The 19,585-nt window shown below is 38.8% G+C and overlaps 2 protein-coding genes across 3 annotated transcripts; both read left to right on the top strand.

Annotated features, from left to right (window-relative positions):
- Positions 1-301: 301 nt before the first annotated feature.
- On the top strand, positions 302-11,651 carry LOC115744332 (pyridine nucleotide-disulfide oxidoreductase domain-containing protein 2-like). The gene is made up of 16 exons (XM_030679438.2): positions 302-644; positions 759-920; positions 3,952-4,131; positions 4,276-4,333; positions 5,213-5,263; positions 5,412-5,494; positions 6,159-6,246; positions 7,311-7,352; positions 7,441-7,515; positions 7,662-7,730; positions 8,243-8,358; positions 8,826-8,938; positions 10,125-10,204; positions 10,356-10,476; positions 11,178-11,244; positions 11,347-11,651. Exons 1-16 carry the CDS (start codon positions 379-381, stop codon positions 11,480-11,482), a joined length of 1,707 nt encoding a protein of 568 aa, XP_030535298.2. The 5' UTR covers positions 302-378; the 3' UTR covers positions 11,483-11,651.
- Positions 11,652-14,333: 2,682 nt separating this feature from the next.
- On the top strand, positions 14,334-19,358 carry LOC115744333 (myb family transcription factor PHL11). 2 transcript variants are annotated; one of them, XM_030679443.2, is made up of 6 exons: positions 14,334-14,634; positions 17,275-17,351; positions 17,499-17,562; positions 17,745-17,817; positions 18,005-18,074; positions 18,744-19,358. In XM_030679443.2, the coding sequence occupies exons 1-6, from the start codon at positions 14,502-14,504 to the stop codon at positions 19,179-19,181; spliced, it is 855 nt and encodes a 284-aa protein (XP_030535303.2). In that variant the 5' UTR covers positions 14,334-14,501; the 3' UTR covers positions 19,182-19,358. The 2 variants fall into 2 exon arrangements, with proteins under 2 accessions (XP_030535303.2, XP_030535302.2); XM_030679442.2 differs by having other exon boundaries at positions 18,002-18,074.
- Positions 19,359-19,585: the final 227 nt, after the last annotated feature.

Raw genomic sequence — 19,585 nt, 5'->3', positions numbered from 1 at the left:
AAAAGTTTTTAAAATTATAACTATAATAAATTTGAAATTTAAAACCTTTAATTCGTACATTTTACTACATTCATCAATTTGGTTAAGCTTGTCAGACCAAAAAAAAAAAAATTCACATGATAATCTTTTATTGAATGCTTAGAAAACTAGCAAAAAAAAAAAATGCCAAATTATATAGAATTGAAATGTAGGAAATGAAAATTTAGTATTGACAAGCATCTGACAAAAGAGACGAATCTATGACAGGTCCGCTGTGTAGTCCACTCTCTCCCTCCCTCTCTCTCGTGAATCCGACCCGACCCGACCCCGGTGCCACGACAGTCAACACGTGCGCGCACTCTCCATCCAACTCAACAGAGGCCGAGCACGAGCGCAAAAATGTGGCGGAGGACCTTCACCACCGTCGGCGACGGCGCCTCCTCACGCGCCCTCCTCAAGGACAAGCGCTGGGACGCGCTCGTCATCGGCGGCGGCCACAACGGCCTCACCGCCGCCGCCTACCTCGCCCGCGGCGGCCTCTCCGTCGCCGTCCTCGAGCGTCGCCACGTCATTGGGGGCGCCGCGGTGACGGAGGAGCTCGTCCCTGGCTTCAAATTCTCCCGCTGCAGCTACCTCCAGAGCCTTCTCCGACCTTCTGTCATCAAGTAGGTCCCCACATTCGCTCCGATTGATTGAATTAACCCAGCATATCAGAGTCGATTGAGGTTTAGAGTACGTGATCCTATTACAACGTGTGCGCGGTTTTGGAATGTTTGAAGGGAACTGGAGTTGGGAAGGCACGGGCTGAAGCTACTGAAGAGGAGTCCGTCGTCGTTCACCCCCTGTCTCGACGGGCGGTACTTGTTGCTAGGGCCTGACAAGGAGCTTAATCGCGCGGAGATTTCAAAGTTCTCGAAACGCGACGCTGATGCTTATCCAAGGTTTGAACTCTGATTCTCAGCAATTGAGTGTTTCTTTGGCAATATTGTCGTTCACCGCGACTTGTTTGTCAAGCTGTTCTATTGGGTCATGTTTTTAGGGAAGTGTTCTTGTTCTTTCTGCTGAAAATAGGAAAACCATACTTGACGGTCGTTATTCCTTTTTTTTTTCCTTTCGTTCTTTTCGTTATTTAAATGAAATTTGGAAAATAGATGCAAAGATAGCCATAGCCAGTAGTCTTAAATGTCCATCTAAACTATCCAACAAGTTTTTTTCTCCATAGTTTTTGACAGCCATTTAACTGATGGAAGTAGAATTCTATGGTCCCATGTTTTTTCAGAAGTGGTTCCGTATTCAATGTCGGATACATCAACATCAACATCACCTTCATCCCAAACTAGTTGGGGTCAACAGTCGATGAACCCAAAAAATAAATAAAATAAAAGCAAGATTGATTGAGGGAAAAGAAATAATTATATAAAAATAAAAATAAAAATAAAAAAAATAAAAAATATATAAATATATATATAGGGAAAAATGACTAAAAAGGACAATTTGGAACGTAAGAATTGTGCCCCTCTACGATGCTAATAGCTTTCCTCCATTCCGTCCTAAGACAAACCGTACGCGAATTTATTTCCCACTTCATTAAATCTTGTTTTATTACTTTTCCTCGGGTAAGTTTCGGCCGACCTCTTCATTTCTTCATGTCATGTTCTCGGTAACAAACTTCTGTTTTTACCGGAGTATCTAGGGATCTTCAAAGAATGTGCTCAAACCATCTCAATTTATGTTCTCTCATCTTTTTTACCACCGGTACTACTCTAATTTTTCGTCGAATATCTTCATTTCTTATCTTATCCATCCTTATATGACCACATATCCACCTTAACATCCTCATTTCCGCTACTCCCATTTTATGCTCATGTTACTTCTGTGCTGGCCAACATTCAGCTCCATGTAGCATTGTAGACTTTACCGCTGTTTTATAAAATTTTCCTTTTAGTCTAAGAGGGATTTTGTGAGCATACAAAAACCCCGATGCACTGCGCCATTTCATTCAACCTGCTCTGATTCTATAGCTTACATCCTCATTCATCTCTCCCCCCTTTTGTAATAATGATCCCAAATATCTAAAAGCATCTTTCTTGGGTACCTCCTATCCGAGCATATTCACGGATTTTTTTATCTCTTCTTCTTGCCGTGTCGAACTCACATTTCATGTATTCGGTTTTACTTCGACTTAATGTAAATCTTTTAGACTCCAACGTGCTTCTCCATAATTTTAATTTAGCGCCAATCTCAGCTCCGGTCTCATCAATAAGCACAATATCATTTGCAAATAGCATACACTACGGCACCTCATCTTGGATATCTTTTGTTAGCTCATCCATAATTAGGGCAAAAGATAAGGACTTAAAGCGGAACCTTGGTGTAAGCCTACTGTGATTGGAAAATAACTTGATGTGCCATTATAAGCCTTCACACATGTAGTAACACCATCATACATATTCTTGATTGCCTCTACATACTTTGAAGGTACAGTTTTCTTCTCAAGAACCCACCACGGAACCTTTCTTGGAACCCTATCACACGCCTTCTCAAGATCAATAAACACCATATGTAGGTCCTTTTTCTTTTCTTGATATCTCTCCATCAACTGTCGTATTCATGTCGGATAAAGAGAGAAAAAACACGGTCCATATCTACTTTGCAAAATAGGTTTTATGATGGAAATTACTGACTTCGAAGGAAAGTTATGAACGCAAAGGTGAACAAACTTACATTTGATTATGCCTTACGATGAGTAAGGAAGATTACTAATGCATGGGGGTTTCAAAACCTTATGAAATGTAAAGGAAAGTCAGGTCAATTAGATATTTTACGAATAATAGCGCAAGAAATTACTATTAATATAGGTAAATTACTATTTTTCTCGGAATATTATGAGTTATAGGACCTAGAGAACTTACTACCACCGAGGGAAATTACGCTCTTTTAAAGAAATCACTGTTAGTGAAAACAATTATGTACACTAACGGAAAGCTATGATCCATTTGGTAATTTGCCAACAATAGGAAAATAAATATACAATGAATTTGGGCGAATTATTATTGTTCTTTTGGTCTATTACGAACCATAAGAGCACAGAACTTATGAAAAAGGAAATTACGTCCAGTAAAGAAAAGTTGCGAAATGTTATGTAATAGGTAATCAGTATTACTGAGGAAAATTACAAATGCTGAAGGAAAATCACAATCAATCAGGTGGTATCCAGGGCTGTTGATGGAATCACTGACAGAAACCATCAGAATTAAAAACGATCGGATATTTGCTTTCTGTATTTTAAAAAAAAAATGCCTCTTGAAAAGAAAAATTTCAAGATTGCTTCCAAAGGGTAATGTAATGTATTAGGTTTGCATGTTGCTTGGTAGTTTGCATAAAATGGACAATGGCCTATTATGCTCTACATTTTCTTTTGCGTTTCATTTGTTCTACATTTGGGGCTCTGGCAATAAAGCTTGTTTAGAGTGTAATCCACTGTACATTCCCCCCGATTCAGCTTTTTTAGTGTGTAACGTTCTGTTCAGTATGAATATTTTCAATTGTTTCGAATGAAATGGACCTAACATTAAATTGAAAGCTTAGGGTTTCTGCATTTTCTGTGTTTCTGGATATTCTGTGAGTTCTCTAATTTGCATGAAATAACTTTGGTAGTCTTACTCAGAGAGAAATGAAACATTTCTTTAAATCATGTCAAACAATTGCCTTTGATAAGATATCGTCTTAGTGAAAGAAAAGAGGGAGAATGGAACTGATGAATGAATACTCTGCTAACTGTTCAGTTACCCATCAAAAGCCAACACGAACTATGTGTATTCTACAGGTTTTAACATCAATTTTTGTGATTGAATTGACTGCTATTTTCAATAAACATTTAAGTGCTATACTCTTACTATTGATCTCACAACACGAGTACTTTATCTTTGCTTAGGTAAATTGTTTTCATGATAGCTTAAGTATTTTGCACAGATATGAAAATCAACTAGAGAACTTCTGCAAATTCATGGATCCCCTTTTTGATTCACCTCCTCCAGAAACTTCCCATGAGAAAGCCTCTTTCAGTGACACGCTTAAAGATAGGTCTCGCAGATCAGTCTTTTGGGCTCATTGCCTACGGCGAGCTCTTGACCTGGGGCAAAATGAGATGGTGTAAGGCTTCTTTAACTCAGTTAGAGGTTGGTTTCAGATTTACCAGGTTCCAATATTGCCAGTGCCACCTAATGTTGACGCATGTGTGGCTTAACGAATTTGGGAATCGATAGTTTTCTTATGAGTTTTTATTTACTTTGGCAGGAATTTTATGGAACTTTTACTCTCGCCAGCTTCAAAGGTTTTGAATAAATGGTTTGAGGTTGTAAATTACATTGATTCTTTATACTTTATTATCCTGGATGGAAACTATAGAACAATATGTTGTAATAATAAAAATCAAAACGTCACTATACTAGCTTGCTTGATAAGATTCCAATGCGATTGATCAAAAAATTATTTCAATAAATATGTGTTTCCCTTTTTGCTCATTTTTTAAATCCTTGGACACTGTATATAATAAAGCACAATTTTCTTAACTACGTTCATGTTTTACTAGTTATTTTCTAATCTGCATATTTACATAGATATCTTCAACTATCACCCAATTCCTCCCTGCATTGTTTCAAATGCCCAAGGACATCGCACAGTCGGGGTATTTACATATAACAATTTAGTGGAAAGATGAGAAGGCTGACCAATTGGTAAAGAAAATTGCTTTCTTCTTGTAATGAAAAGGACCGCCTAGTAGGTAAACCCCAGGCTATCTAATATCCAACTAATCTCATTTCATGGACCCTGTAAGACGAGGGCCAAAGTACAGGTAGTAAAGCCCAAACATGAATTTGTTTTGCACTTGTATGGGGAGTCCGTTCTGTGTCATGCGCTTAATCCACACTCAAGTTTATTCATTCACCACTAAGCTAGCCCCATGGGGCTAGGAGAAAATTACTTTTACCTGTGTGTTCTTGGTAATTACATTCTCCCTTAGGGAGATGATTGTTCAAGGATGAAACCTTTTCTTTTCTAGTTTTTGTCTTCTTAATGGTACATCTAGATCATACAAAGCAGGACGAAGCTTATGAAGCACTATATGATGAACATATACGTACTACAAAATGTTTGAAGAAATATTTGATGTACAACTAATCGCTTTAATAGATCATCAGCAGTTGATGTTGTCTATTTCTTACTAACGCAGGCTGACGTTCTGAAGGCAACCCTTGCAACAGATGCTGTCATAGGGACAACGGTGCGGTTTGCTTTTGCACTAGCTGAGTGACATTTTCATTAGCAGTTTATAGCTTTTGTCATACAATTAGTGAACTAAGTACTTGCGATAATCTGAGGAGGAGATTGAAAACATTAGTAATCTTCTGGCCCCACGACTACATCTGCAGGGGAGTGTTCATACACCAGGGAGTGGATATGTACTGCTGCATCATGTTATGGGTGGAACAGATGGTGCTCAGGGGATTTGGTCGTATGTATCACTATTTCCAAGCATTTCCTCCAGATTCATGAGTAATTATAAGGGGTCAATATTCACAACGGTCTTCTATCAAGACATTTCGTAGTGGAAGACTATGAGCCCCATCACTCATAAAAGGAGCACTAGATAACTAAAATCTAACTTTTACAGCCTCTCCATTTTTTATTGGCATCACCTTCTGTAAAGGAAGGATGCTCAGTTGTGTTGAGTAAGAGCATACAAATGCTACTAATGCATTTGCTTGTGTCATGAATGAAGTCATTATGACAGGCTTTTGGAATGCACATATATTAAACCATTGATTATGTTTTAAGTATCATAGACCCCTGGGAAGCTTCAGTGATGCAAAAACATGGCAGTAAAATGTAGCATTTCCTCTACTCATGCTTGAAAGTTTAGTCCAACGAGTCAACACGTTTTAGGCATTTTCCCAACATGTTACTTTTCCAGCTTAGCTATGAGGCAGATTCTATTTTGAACATTTTACAACATGTTTTGTGTTTCCAGGACATACAGAGTTATTAGTTGATTCCTCATTCTTGATTGTTTTTGTCCCTGCTATGGATATTGTTTGATGTGTATGTTCTTTAAACTGACATGCCCTAGATTTGGACTTGGATGGGCAGTTTAGAGATATGCTTGGCTATTCATGTAGGCATGTAGAAGGCGGGATGGGTGCGGTGTCCTTGGCCATTGGTAATGCTGCAAGGGAAGCTGGTGCTCAAATCATAACAAATGCAGAGGTATCATTTATTAGAAACTCTGGGTCTATAATGCCTTACTCGGTCATCATTTCTCTCAATTATGTCAGAGCCAGAGATGATGTCACTTTTATCTGATACCCAACATAAAATTGTCAGATCTGCTTGGGGTATTGATGAGTTGGTTGTTTTCCTGATTTCGAATTACCTTCCTTGAAGAACATAGAAAACGTGGTGTAAAATGCAAATTCGTTTTTGGTGGCCTTGTAAATTGTATCGTCCAGGGTCAATTGTTGGGAAGTACCAGTAAGTGGAATATTCAAGACTTTTATCCAAGGCTCTTTGTTGTTCATGCACATCTCTAGGGCTTATATCAATGTGTAGACATCTAAAATGTCCTCATCTTTTCCTCATTTGATGAGTGATTGAATTCAAGTTGTGCACAAACCCCTTCTATATATCATTGACTTGGGATCATTGTAATCTCGTTAAACAAAAGAAGGGCTTCCTGTTGCTCAAGACTCCCTGCACTGGGGTCATCGTGGGAGGGATTGATGCACGCAGCCTTACCGTTGATTTTCTAGAAAAGCTATTTCCACAATCTGAACCCTACCCCGGGACCCAACGGATATAGCTCTGATTGTGTCTTATAATTGAGTTCGATTGGGATTCTTTATCCAAACGACATGTGAAGACAAGACTGGAATTGGGTATCTTATGTCAATTATAGAGGCATATTTGTGGAGGCATCTCCTCTAATGCTCAGCGGGATTTCTTTTGGAAACTGTTTAATTGACTTTACCACCTTCGATTTTATTTGTCTTGGTTAGACATCTTGCAAACGATTTTTCACCATTTTGGTCTACTACTTGTTTAATTGATTGAGAGTGAATGGGTTGCTAGGAAATAGCAGTTAGGTGGTGTCTGTCTTTTGAGACACGTTTCATCCATATTGTCGCCAATTGCACCAATTGTATGTTATGAACTTCCTTGAGCTCCTTGTAATCCTACCTTTCGGGCAGGAGTCCTTGTATTTGTGAATACTTCCTTTGTCGGACTTCTCTCACTCTTTCTTTGATAAGGTTTTGGGTGATTTTGTTGTTTAGGTTTCTCGGCTGATGCTTGAAGAGCATGGAAGAACGAAGGGAGTAAGTTTCAAAATATGCATTTCCTCAGTGAACGAAATATGGCGAATACAGACAGTTATTCTAACATTGCATAGGTAACAATATTCAGGTGCTGCTGGCTGATGGTTCAGAGGTGCACTCTTCCCTTGTTTTATCAAATGCAACTCCTTATAAGACCTTCATGGTAATATACCTCTTTATTCTGATAAAAGGTGTGGGCCAGTGGTGGATGACACTCGGCCTTTAATCTGTAAAATCGTACCATATACATGTTCTCAAGTTGCTGTTGCGTGAAGTTTGCCTCTAGTAGATTTAATGTGTCTTTTGCAGGAATTAGTGCCTGAAGATGTTCTTCCTGATGAATTTCTCCGGTCTGTCAAATTTGCTGATTACACCTCTGTAAGCTCCATTGTTGCTTTTGACTGATCTGTAAAATCTTTTACCTAGTGTTAGACGTCTACAGGGGCACATTCAAGCATTGTTCTTGTTTGTCCATTCGGTCACTAGGTCCTAGAGGAAACCCAATTATTCCCAATATGTATGGAGTTATAATTGGATAATTATTCTTGACAGCATTCAACAACTTTATGAGTACTGTCTGTGTTGCTCATTGTAAACTGTCTATTTGCATTTTCAGTGTCTCTGTACCTTAATAACAGGAAGCTTAGATTTCCTATAAACGTGACTGGTGTAGATATTAAGTTCTGCATTCATGTCGTTAAGTTTTAATCTAGATTCCACTGTGGAATTTGTCCATTGGCAGCAGGTGGGTAAGTGAATTACAGAAAGCCAAGCTTGGGAGCTTTAATTTCCTGCATCATCATGACTTTTTCGACTGACAGCTATGAAGTGCACATCCTTTATTGGTGAAAACTTACACCTCTTTTTGTGATGTCAAATATAATTAACAGGGAGCCACAAAAATAAATCTTGCTGTTGACAGATTGCCTTCCTTTCAATCATGCAAGTTGAGTTATCCTCATGCAGGTCCTCAGCATGTGGGAACAATTCATATTGGTTCTGAGAGGTATATTCTCAGTCTATTGTGTATTATTTTGTCATCTCTAGGTAGTGATTGGCAAAACTGACCTCAAATTGCTGCAAGATTGATCAGTTCTTTAGCAGCGGGAAGCAAGCATGACTTGAGCCTAGATTGCTGAATCAAACCTAGGATGGTGGTTGTTGGTTGAATTTTATGATAAAGTTGTTTCAACATGTTATGCAGATAAAGGAATTGCCAATGACATTGATATTCTCCAGCTCCTTTACTTTATTGCAATTGATTATGCATCCCTTTCTATATGTTGATTTATCCAGAAAGAATGAGAGAGAGCTCTTGCTTAGCGATAATTGGATTATTAATTCATTGTCTAAGATAGTTGGTATTTCCAAATGTAATGAACATACTTTGTACCACCTTAAGCTCCTTTTCCTGATAATTTTTTGAACATCATTCGATGTCTGTCATGTCTGATTCCAACTTTTATTTTAAAGTATGGAAGAAATTGACTCAGCTTGCCAAGATGCTGTCAATGGAGTGCCATCAAGAAGACCAATTATTGAGATGACCATACCGTCTGTTCTCGACAAGACTATAGCACCTCCTGGTACAAGAACTTCCTTTAACTATATTTAGTGTTCCCACAATGGCTTACAATGAAGGAATCATCATTTGATCTTTTTAATTCCATGTTCTCACAATGAAGTGTATTAAGAAATCATCGTTTGATCTTTTCAAACCTTGAGCAGAGAAAGCTTGGACCATGGCTGTCTTGGACCATGGCTGTCTTGGTGCCACAGCTCATGGAACAACTTTATCTTTCTCTTCTTGCCCTTAGCAAAACAATAATCATAGAAGACCTACAAAAGTGAAGGTGCAGACTGAGTAGATGCACTTTATTGGTGATCTGTTGAATAAGATTCACTTCTAATGTCTTTCAGTGAAAAACAACTTGCTTTATCCTAATCTACAAATATATCAGCTAAATATGCCTGATTGCATTTAGAGCCTGTAGCTAATTCATCTAATACAACTTGAGAATGCCAATAAGCTACATCTGGAGGAAATGTGACTGAACTGATTTCTGGTTGAATTTTCATTTGCAACTAATTATGCAGCAGATGTTGTAAATTGTTTTGACTGATGCCAGAAATACATGTTCATTTTGAATTGGTCCCTTGTATGTTTGACGAACTTGGTTTGTCTCTCTCGTGTTCTTTATTGTTCTCTCCTTTTTCTAGGATAAGTGTCCTTTTAGGTTCACTTACTTGTCTACCATGAATATTGTCTCCCACTGGTCCATCCAACTCCCGATTATCCAGGAATTGAGTTAAAGCTTTAAATGCTAGCTACGGATTGAGCTTTAGTTAACTATGCTAATATCATTAAGAATCTCAAACTGGTAACCCCACGGAATATTAATTTGGATTAAAATGCATACGTGTCAATACACTTTCCATGTCGGATCTGTATTCTCCATGCTAGAACTGTCTTGCAGTTATCTGGTTGACATGTATGCATTTAATGGGATATTGGATGGAATGCTAATGGATGATATATTTTGGTTTATTAGTTTGGATTTTTTAATGAGACGACAATTATTTTGGGGTAAATGTATCGTAGTGTACCAGTTTGAGGGTTTTTTGTGAAAGGAAAATTAGTTTGGGCTAAATGTGTCATGGGGTACCAGTTTGAAATTTTTAAGAGTAGTAACCATTACTCAATTGGCATTCTTGGAAACTTCTGCATCATTCAGCCACATCATGTCATGAGAATTTCCTTTATTTATATAGGTAAGCATGTGATCAACTTATTTATCCAATACACACCCTATAAACCATCAGATGGCAGCTGGATGGATCCTGTTTACCGGGTGAGTTACCTTTTGGACTCATTGGTATCTCACTTACAGGCTTCATTTTTCTGCTTATTGGAGTTTATGTTTAGAGACCGAATATCAATTGCTAATTTCCCTGGTGATATGCTGTTCAACGTCATTATTTAATCTTATTCTTTGTTTGCAGAAATCCTTTGCAGACAGATGTTTTTCTTTGATTGATGAGTATTGCCCTGGTTTCAGCTCATCAGTCATTGGCTATGATATGCTGACTCCACCTGATCTTGAAAGAGAAATTGGTCTGACAGGTACTCATATCTGCAGTATCTCTGAGTATCACTATACAAGTATTTTCCACTATGACTACTAGTATGTGAATAAGGTATGGAAGAAGTGGCATTATTCTGTTTCTTGTTAAAGTCGCTGTACATGTTGACAATTGAGAATATCCCTTCTTGTTGCTGCCCATATCTTCAAAAATTACAGCACGTCAGTTCTTTTGCAAGTAATGCAATTTTATTGCCTGTGCTCCTTGCATCTCAGTCAATGCATGCAGTGAGGCCTGGCTCAGATGGTGAGGTTCATGTGTTTCTCTTACCTGTTACTCTTTTCTTTTGTCCTTTTCAGCCATTTGTCATGGTTGGTCATTGGCTCTGCCCCCTTCTGCATGACATTGTCGATTGGATCTTGTTTAGATCTGTAGAGAAATAATCCGATCATTTTAAAATATCTTTTACCAGAGAAAAAGAAGTGCAATCTAATCACATCATTAATTAGACTTTGAGCAATTTGTCATAACTGGTTCCAGAATGTGTCATACGTACACAATCCTTCTCAATGTGTGATGGTTGTCCACTCCTATTTAAGCTTCTGATGTACCTCTTGACAATCAATTATGAAAGTTGACGTGCTTTACCTTGAACATTATGAGCAAGATTTAGCGATGACTGCAACTCGCGATTACTCTCTGAGGACTTTGTTAATCTAATTCTGCTGGATCCTTTGGCAGGAGGGAATATTTTCCACGGTGCCATGGGTTTGGATTCTCTCTTCCTCATGCGGCCAGTAAAGGGATGGTAATTTTCGAGCCAAGGCCGAGTCCTGTTTGCCCTCACTTTCCTCGTAGAATAATGTCTGTGAATTCAATGCTGGTCATTTTCTTCCCCCTGTTAATGCAGGTCGAACTATAGGACGCCAGTTCAAGGGCTGTACCTGTGTGGAAGTGGTGCACACCCCGGTGGCGGCGTGATGGGTGCACCTGGACGCAATGCTGCCCAGATTGTTCTTCAAGATTTCAAGAGATCTTCCAGTTAAATTGAGACCATCGGTTTGTTTTTCCTTTGGGGGAGTTATGTAGTCTTTTCGTGATATTCAATATTCTCTTGCTATGGATACAGTAAAAATTTTCTTCTAATTTATATTTCTGGGCACTTGTTAAAATCAGCTAAAAATTTTCAATCAAAAAAATGTACAAATTTTTTTTGTCTGATTTGTATCATTTATATTTTAACATCGAAAATGTCTTATTAGAAAAGTGAACATGAATAACTAATAAAGGGTGACATCTAAATGATCACAAATGCTTCATTCTCATTACAAATACGATAGATTTAGAATGGTCGATCTTGAAAGGTCATGCTTAGTTGGTGCATTATTGGTAAACCATTGATTGATCATTCTACATGGAAGATGATAAATTTATGTGCTAGCCTTTATGTTTGTTGTTAATCAAGCTCTTAATTGCTGTCAACAGCTAATGTTCACAGTCGGAAAGGTTTTTGCAATTGTTTAACGTTATTTTAAAAAAAAGAACTTAATTGCTTTCCTTGAATTTGTTGATTATTTCGTAAATCAATTGATTTATAATTCTTTGATAGCTAACATCAAGATCATGTTTATGATATAAATTGAACTCGTGATCTCATGGAAGATTGAAGACTCATTTGCTTCTAAAATCACCACCTTGGTGGTTTTCTAATATCAATTAGGCGGCCTAGTGTAGTGAAGGCATTTAACAAGAAGGCACGTTATTAAGTGAGAAAATGTGGCCCAAATAAAAAGTAGTGAAATATTGGGAAAGTGGAGTGGAGAAGCCCTCGGACCAAGGTGCGGCACCAGCAAGCACACGCCCTAAAGTTCTCACGAGCCCGGCGGCACCAAACAAAAAGCTAGGGGTGAACAAATTAGATTGAATCGATACGGTTGATTTGATCTTTGAGGGGGACGGTTCCATGGTGGATGGGACTGGATTGGACCCCCCCACACACACAAAATTAGAAAAAAAATAGAAATGTTCGAAGAACTAGTTCACCTAATTTCCCCATCTTCTACTCGATGCTCGTGTCCCGCCTTCATAATGCAGTCTCCGATTGTGTTTTGTCTTGATTATATTTTGCAAATTCATTGTTTTGTTTGCACATGAATTTAGTGAAGTACTAGTGCAATTTCAATTTGAGCTTGACTCTTTCCAACTTGAGGAGAATGATGCAAAAACATAATCCTATTTCAATTATTTTAAGTGTTTTTCTTCCTAATTTAGGTTTTTCTCATTATTTTAGGATTATAAGTACTTGTGTTATGGTTGGACGATGGTCATGTGTATACTTTATTAGGTTAGATAGTTGAGATTTTAAGTTATTAGTTTAGATCCAAGGATTAGATTTCTATAAACAGCTGATGTTCGGTCTCATTGGGATAGGACCGGATTGCTGGTCCCCAGTTCCATGCTAGGATCGGACCGGCCTGGACCATGCTCAATACCCCTACAAAAAGCCACGAAATGGCTTCTCGTGATGACCGCCGGCGATAATGTCGACCCTCAACAAGAGGAAGAATACTGACGGTGAACAAAAATAAGAAGACAACTGGAGCCCTCTCTTTCCAGCCACGGTGGCTGTTCGAGAGTTTGCGATGGCTCAGCTACGGAGGTGGGAAGAAGAAGGAAGAGGACTGGCGAGATGGCAGACTCCATGGACGAGACAGTCGCGGAACTCGTTTGATTCCTGATTTTCATTTCCACAATGGATGCTCCTCCAAGTGAAGATTCGACATTGTCACCGTGGATGAGAAGAATCACTTCCTGGGAATTAATAAGATCGCCGTCCTTTGAAAACTTGAAAAATCACGAACAAATATGTTTGCTCGTCCTCAACGCGGTTTCTTCGCAGCAAAAGCCAGAGGGTCAAATCGAAAGAGGATGACGGTGCATCATCGTACATGGAGTGGCCGGACTTTTTCCTTTTCCTTTGGCCACCCCTCGCCCCGCCGCGTGAGTCCCGTGAATATTCCCCACCGCCCCTCGTTCGGCCGGCGAATATTCCACGCTGTCATCCACGTGCCCCTCTCCCGCCTCTGGATTGGATCGTCCGAACATCCGCATCCAACGGTTCAACCAAAATTCACAGCTTCATTCATTCATTCCACCTAGCCATATTGAATTCTCTCTCTCTCTCTCTTTGTTTATAGTTTCGTTGGGGTCGGGGTAACATGCTTCCTCAGATTCGTCGCCGAGGTTTCCTCTGCATGTTCTTGGTCGTGCCTCCATGCTCTGCTTCTTTATTAACAAATACCTTTTTTTTTTTTTTTTTTGGTTCATATGGGGTTTCGGTGAAACAACAAATAATTGCTTTTATGCATGTCGTTATCAGGACAAAAGCTTCTCTCTCTCTCTCTCTCTCTCTCTCTCTTCGCTCTGTGCAAGACTTCCTTTCATCTCTCACTGTTCTAGGGTCGTCTCTCGATTCCTCCATTTGATCTCTTCCCTTCTTTCTTTAACTGCCAGTTGGGTGATTAAGTCGGCAGATTCGGTTGACTTTGGATTGTATATCGAAGCCTGCTGCTTTGAAGAATCGCTTTTGCTTTCTCTTTCTCTTTCAACCCAGAAGGAATCGCTTCGTGAACAGACAAACCCAATGAGTCCCACTTTGTTAAATTCCTGCTCTTTTTGCTCGTATCAGCTTCCTTCCTCTTCTTGGCTTTTAGGGGTCCTCTCTCTTGTTCTGTGATCTCTATTTGTGGGCCATTTGTTCTCTCTTTCTTGCGAAGGAACACTGCTGTTTAGAGGCGGGTGACCAGAAAAACAAAAGGGAAAAAGGGAAGAAAAGGAACAAAGAAGAAAGACACTGGGGAGTTTGAGGGAAAAAGAAATCGGTCCAAGAGAATTTCGAATTTTTTGCTTTTGTTTGAGAGAGTTCAAAGGGTCACACGATACGAGCAAAGGAGGAGGAGGTTTATAAAGGTTGGTTGGTGGTGAGTGGTGGAGGTCTAAAGTGAGTTGGGTCATTATAGTTGGGAATCAAATAGGTAGTGAGGGACTCTGGAATAGTGTGGAAGAATGTACAGTGGCGGTGGCGGCGAGATGGACGGCGGGGTTGTAATGACGAGGGATCCGAAGCCGAGGCTGCGGTGGACGGCCGACCTGCACGAGCGCTTTGTGGACGCCGTCACCAAACTCGGCGGCCCGGATAGTGAGTCCCACTTCTTTCAATCCTCTTTTTATTTTGGCTTAGTTTTGTTTTTGGAACGTCTTCATTATTATCATCGAGTCGGCATGTTTTCCGATTATATTGCCTTCAAATCTTCGCATATATTTCATTACCAAAAAAAAAAAAAAAAAAATCTTCGCATATACATCGCTTATTTGCCAACAGAAAATGTGGAGTGGCGTTTGGAGTTTCAGACTCTGGCATTTTGTATTCTGATAATATATAGGGAATGAAGTGAAATGGATCAAACACAATTGAAAAGGTTATATCGTATTGTATGTTCATTTCTTCAAGATGTCGTTCGAATGTTTAATTAGGTTCCTAGGTTAGAGAGGATTTAAGATTTGAAGTTAGTTTCCTGTTCATTTTTCCTCATTGTCCAAAAGACGGATCTAATTTGTATGACATGGCTTGTCCGGAGCTTATGGCTTCCAACTATACAAATAGATAGATATCGCTCATAAAAGCGTACGTAGAGATTCTGTTTTATCATCTCTCAAAATATTCTTCCCAACGATCACTTCTTGTTCTCGATTTTCGATTTTCGTCTAACGGTCTGCCCATGATGCAAAAGAAGCATATCATTCGTAGGAAAGGGACTTAATTCTACCGAGCTATGTGTGTATGACGTCTTATTAGGAAAAAAAATCGAAAGAATATAGATAAGCTTTATCTATAGAGTTGATGCAGTGAATAGAACCGGGAAAATTGTAAAAAAAGTTCTAAACATGTTGCGTTTTTTCTAATTCAATTCTAAATATATTAAATTTGTCAATTCACTTTTAAATATTTTCATGTTTTTTCAATTGAGTCTATTCAGCCAATTTTAGCCAGAAATCACTAACGTAGACCCCGATCGTCCCACATGACATGATTGGCGCCGACATGAACAATTTTTCATAATATTTTAATTTTTTTTTTCAATTTTTCCTTTTTTTTTTTTCAATTTTTCCTTCTCTTTTCTTTTTCCCTCTATTGGCCTAAGGCAACATTGTCGACCTCAGACGAGTGACGCTAGGCCCTAGGTTGATGAGGACTACCCATGCTCTCCTAAGTGAGGGCGACCCTCGTCAACCCCTCACCCGAGGCTGGTGAGGATCGCCCTTGCTCGAGGTTGACCTCCACCGATGGAGGAAAAAGAAAAATAAAAAAAAAAGAAAAAAGGTGAAAAGTAACAGGAAGACAAAAAAAGAAAAAAGGAAAAAAATAACAAAATCTGGATTAAAAATTATCCACGTTAACTCCGGTCGTGCCGCGTAAGATGGCTTAACAATTTCTGCCAGAAATTAGCCGAATGAACTCAATTGGGCAAAGAGTGAAAAGATTTATGACTAAATTGGAAAAAATATAATAGATTTAGGACTTTTTGGATGATTTTCCCGAATATAACTTATGTGTTTTTTTTATCCAATGCAATTCTGCTTTTTTGTGTTGATCAAGTGGACTAGGATTATCGAGAGTTCTTTTCTTCTTTCGATAAGTAAAAGGGTATGAGGGATAACCAGTGTTACCGATATTGTAGGTAGATGAGGGACCAGCAAAACGATTTTGTGAACATTGTCCAGAAAATGATAAACGCGTTGTACTACAGCAGTTAAATTCTAAACCATTCAATCGTATCAATTTCATCTTACACCTTGATAATTTGCCAATGCAGTTATTTTGGCTGAATGTAACTAACATGGACATCGGTTGTCCTATATGGCATACTAGCTGAATTGAAAATTTTTGTTATTTTTAATTATAATTTTATCTAATTTTTTCTTCTTTTCTTTTTCTAAACTTTTAAGGGCTGGTGGTCTGACCGGGCAAGGCCTCGCGACCCTTGCTCAATTTTGGGCGAGACCCGCGACCCTCGCCAACAACCAACGATGGGTTAGCTTCCATCACACAATGGTAAAAAAAAAAGAAAAAAGAAAAGAAAGAGATGAAAAACTCAAAAAAAATTGCAAAAATTGTCTACGTTGGCGATGGTTGTATCTTGTAGGATGGTCGGTGTCTATATCGGCATTTCCGACTATAATTGGCTTGAAGGACTACATTAGCAAATCATCAAAAGATCTAAAACTAAATTAGCACAATTAAAAAGTTTGTGACTTAATTGGCCAACGTACAGTATTTTAAGACTTTCGAGACAATTCTTCCAAAAAATTTTAGTACTCCACATCTGATCTGCTCGATAAACAACCATGCACAGCCTGTTCATGATAATTGTTAAACTCCATTGGAAAGGCAAAGAGTGAAATGGTCCACGACCATATATCTCTAGTAAGACATCTCATCAAAAAACTCTATTACCGAATTAATCCAATATTAACGTGATCTAAATTGTAGAGTAGATATTTATGGTGACACAAATGCTTCACCGCTGAATTTATGATTCTATCTAAATATTATGAAATATATTCAAGGTGATTTGCTTATTTTTTATTTTATTTTATTTTATTGGGTGTGGTCACATGGTTAGATTAAATCACCAAACTAATAAGTATGTATTCCAAGAATTTTTACATTAGGACAAACATAAAGTTATGGAATTGGATTTATCTGCATTAACTTTGACAAAGTTGTTTAATCACCATCATAGCACTGAGAACCTTTTGGTGTATTCCCAATTGCCAGAAGCAACTCCCAAGTCAGTGCACAGATTAATGGGCTTGAAGGGCTTGACACTGTACCATTTAAAGAGCCATCTTCAGGTAACATTCTGAAAGTCTCTTATAAGACTTCATTTTGTGCGGCTGCTTTATGTTGTTTCATTGATTTGGCAACATTAATCTTACAAAAAAGAAAAACAGAAAATGAAAAACAAGGATCTAATATTGTCAAAGTTGAATTCTCTGCAGAAATATAGATTAGGGCAACAAATGCGGAGACAAAATAGCGACGACAACACCAGACCAAGCGATGGTGAGTCCCTCCTTCATTCATAAGATTTCCTCGGATCACATAAAATGTAACTGGTTATTTCGAACAAATATATGTGTTTATTCATAGATAATTAGGGAAATCGGTTGCTGTCTATTCTCGCCTTTGCAGTTAATTATTTCTGGTAATGACCTAATTTCATTTGCGTTTAAAAATAAATTTAGGAACTCCACATGTTCAATTTAGTCCCTCCGGGATGGCCATTAGTTCGTCGCAAGCTGGTCACCTACAGCCAGGGTATGTCCTTTAATTTTAACTCTTTCACACCCTCTCTAAAACTGATAATCTAAACTCGAAGAGCAAGAAAAATCAAAGTGGAGATTCATAATCTTTCAAATTACTTTTAGTTGTGTGTGTGTGTGTGTTTTTTTTTTTCCACATTATCGTCTAGATATTGGAGCTAACAAATCATGCATCCCAGCAGAGAAATCCCAATTGAGGAGACATTGAAGTGTCAGATGGAAGTCCAAAAGAGGCTACAAGAACAACTTGAGGTACGACTAATCTTTTTTGGCAATTTATTTCTTTGAAAAGAAATGCAGAAAATTTCAAAGAAGGGTCTGCGGCGAATCCACTTTCTCAAAAGAGGGCCCAAAGTATACATTATTTTAAATGAAGGCCTAAAGGAGTCAAGTCAGCCTCAAATAAGGGTCTGACTTTGTCGACGGGAATAAAGCATTTTCGTCTAAAATAAATTATGATAGAGATTAAAAAGAAAAACTAAAAAAGCCGAAAAAGAAAAATTGGCCAACTGGCTAGCTCAGGCCATTTTTCGAGACTTACTCGATCACTTTAGGCCCTTATCTAAAAACAAGATCCACTTTGGGCCATCTTTTGAAAAAATAACCTCACTTCAGGTTCTTATTTGAAAATTTTTCCTAATAGTAATAAGCATAGAATTGCATTGGAGAATATAGGGAACACAAACATGACAACCACACTGTCGATTAAAATTCGTATCACAATCAATACGATGTGATCTTTAATCTCGGAGTCAGCGCAAGAGGTATTACATAGAGATATGTCCAAAGATAATCTTCACTAAGCTAGTAAACAATTAAGAGAAGTAAGTTTTCCACGAATGTTTAGGAGGATTAAAAAAGCCTTGGAAAGAGCCAAATCATTCCATGCTAAAAATCACTCAAATCCCAAACAAAAAACAGGTGCAAAGAAAGTTGCAGATGAGAATGGAGGCCCAAGGGAAGTACCTGCAAGCAATTCTAGAGAAAGCCCGAAAGAGCATCTCGCTCGATGCGAGCGATCCTGCGAATCTAGAGGCCGCAAGAGGCCAAATAGGCGACTTCAATCTAGCCATCTCCAACTATGTCGACCCCGCTTGTGAAGAAACAAGCGGCGGTGGCGGAGAGAGGAACAGCAGCAACTTCGTCGACATGATGCTGGGCATGAAAGAAGAGCTGTACGGGAGAGGAGGACATCAGAATCATGGCTCAGCATTCCAGATTTATGAAGGAGAGAGACCACAGACGCAGGATGTTGAGGCCAAGAGGCCAGGAGGGTCGTCGATGATTCATTTTGACTTGAATATCAAAGGCGGGCATGACTTTCTTGGAGCAAAATCAGAGCCCAACATGATGCTTTAGGCCAATAAAAAGGAAAGAATCGTGGAGCGTCAAGCACACAAGCACTCCACTTTTGGCCGCCTCTAATGTTCCATGTAGGTTAAGCTTCATTGTTATACTATATCGATATTTTATTATTAACACACGGACACGACCGTAATCAGGAGTTGTATTGTATATTAGCTTGGTTGATTTCTTCTCTGATTTCTCATTCTGTCAATAGATGTCGCTTTCAAGAATCTTCTTTAACTTAAGAACAACCACGAATTCCGCCACCCGCCAATGTCAGCATCCGTTGCTGGCAATCGTTACCAATACGAGATGATCGAGCCACGGTCAAACGGCCACCTCCACCGATATTGGGCATTAGATTTGGATGGCGATGCCATTTGTGTAAACTTGGCGAAGCGGGACGGTAATGTATA

This window comes from Rhodamnia argentea, chromosome 9 (assembly GCF_020921035.1).
Source record: "Rhodamnia argentea isolate NSW1041297 chromosome 9, ASM2092103v1, whole genome shotgun sequence".
Classification (NCBI taxonomy): Eukaryota; Viridiplantae; Streptophyta; class Magnoliopsida; order Myrtales; family Myrtaceae; genus Rhodamnia; species Rhodamnia argentea.
Note: the sequence above shows the minus strand (reverse complement) of the source record. Positions and strands in the feature narration are given on the sequence as shown.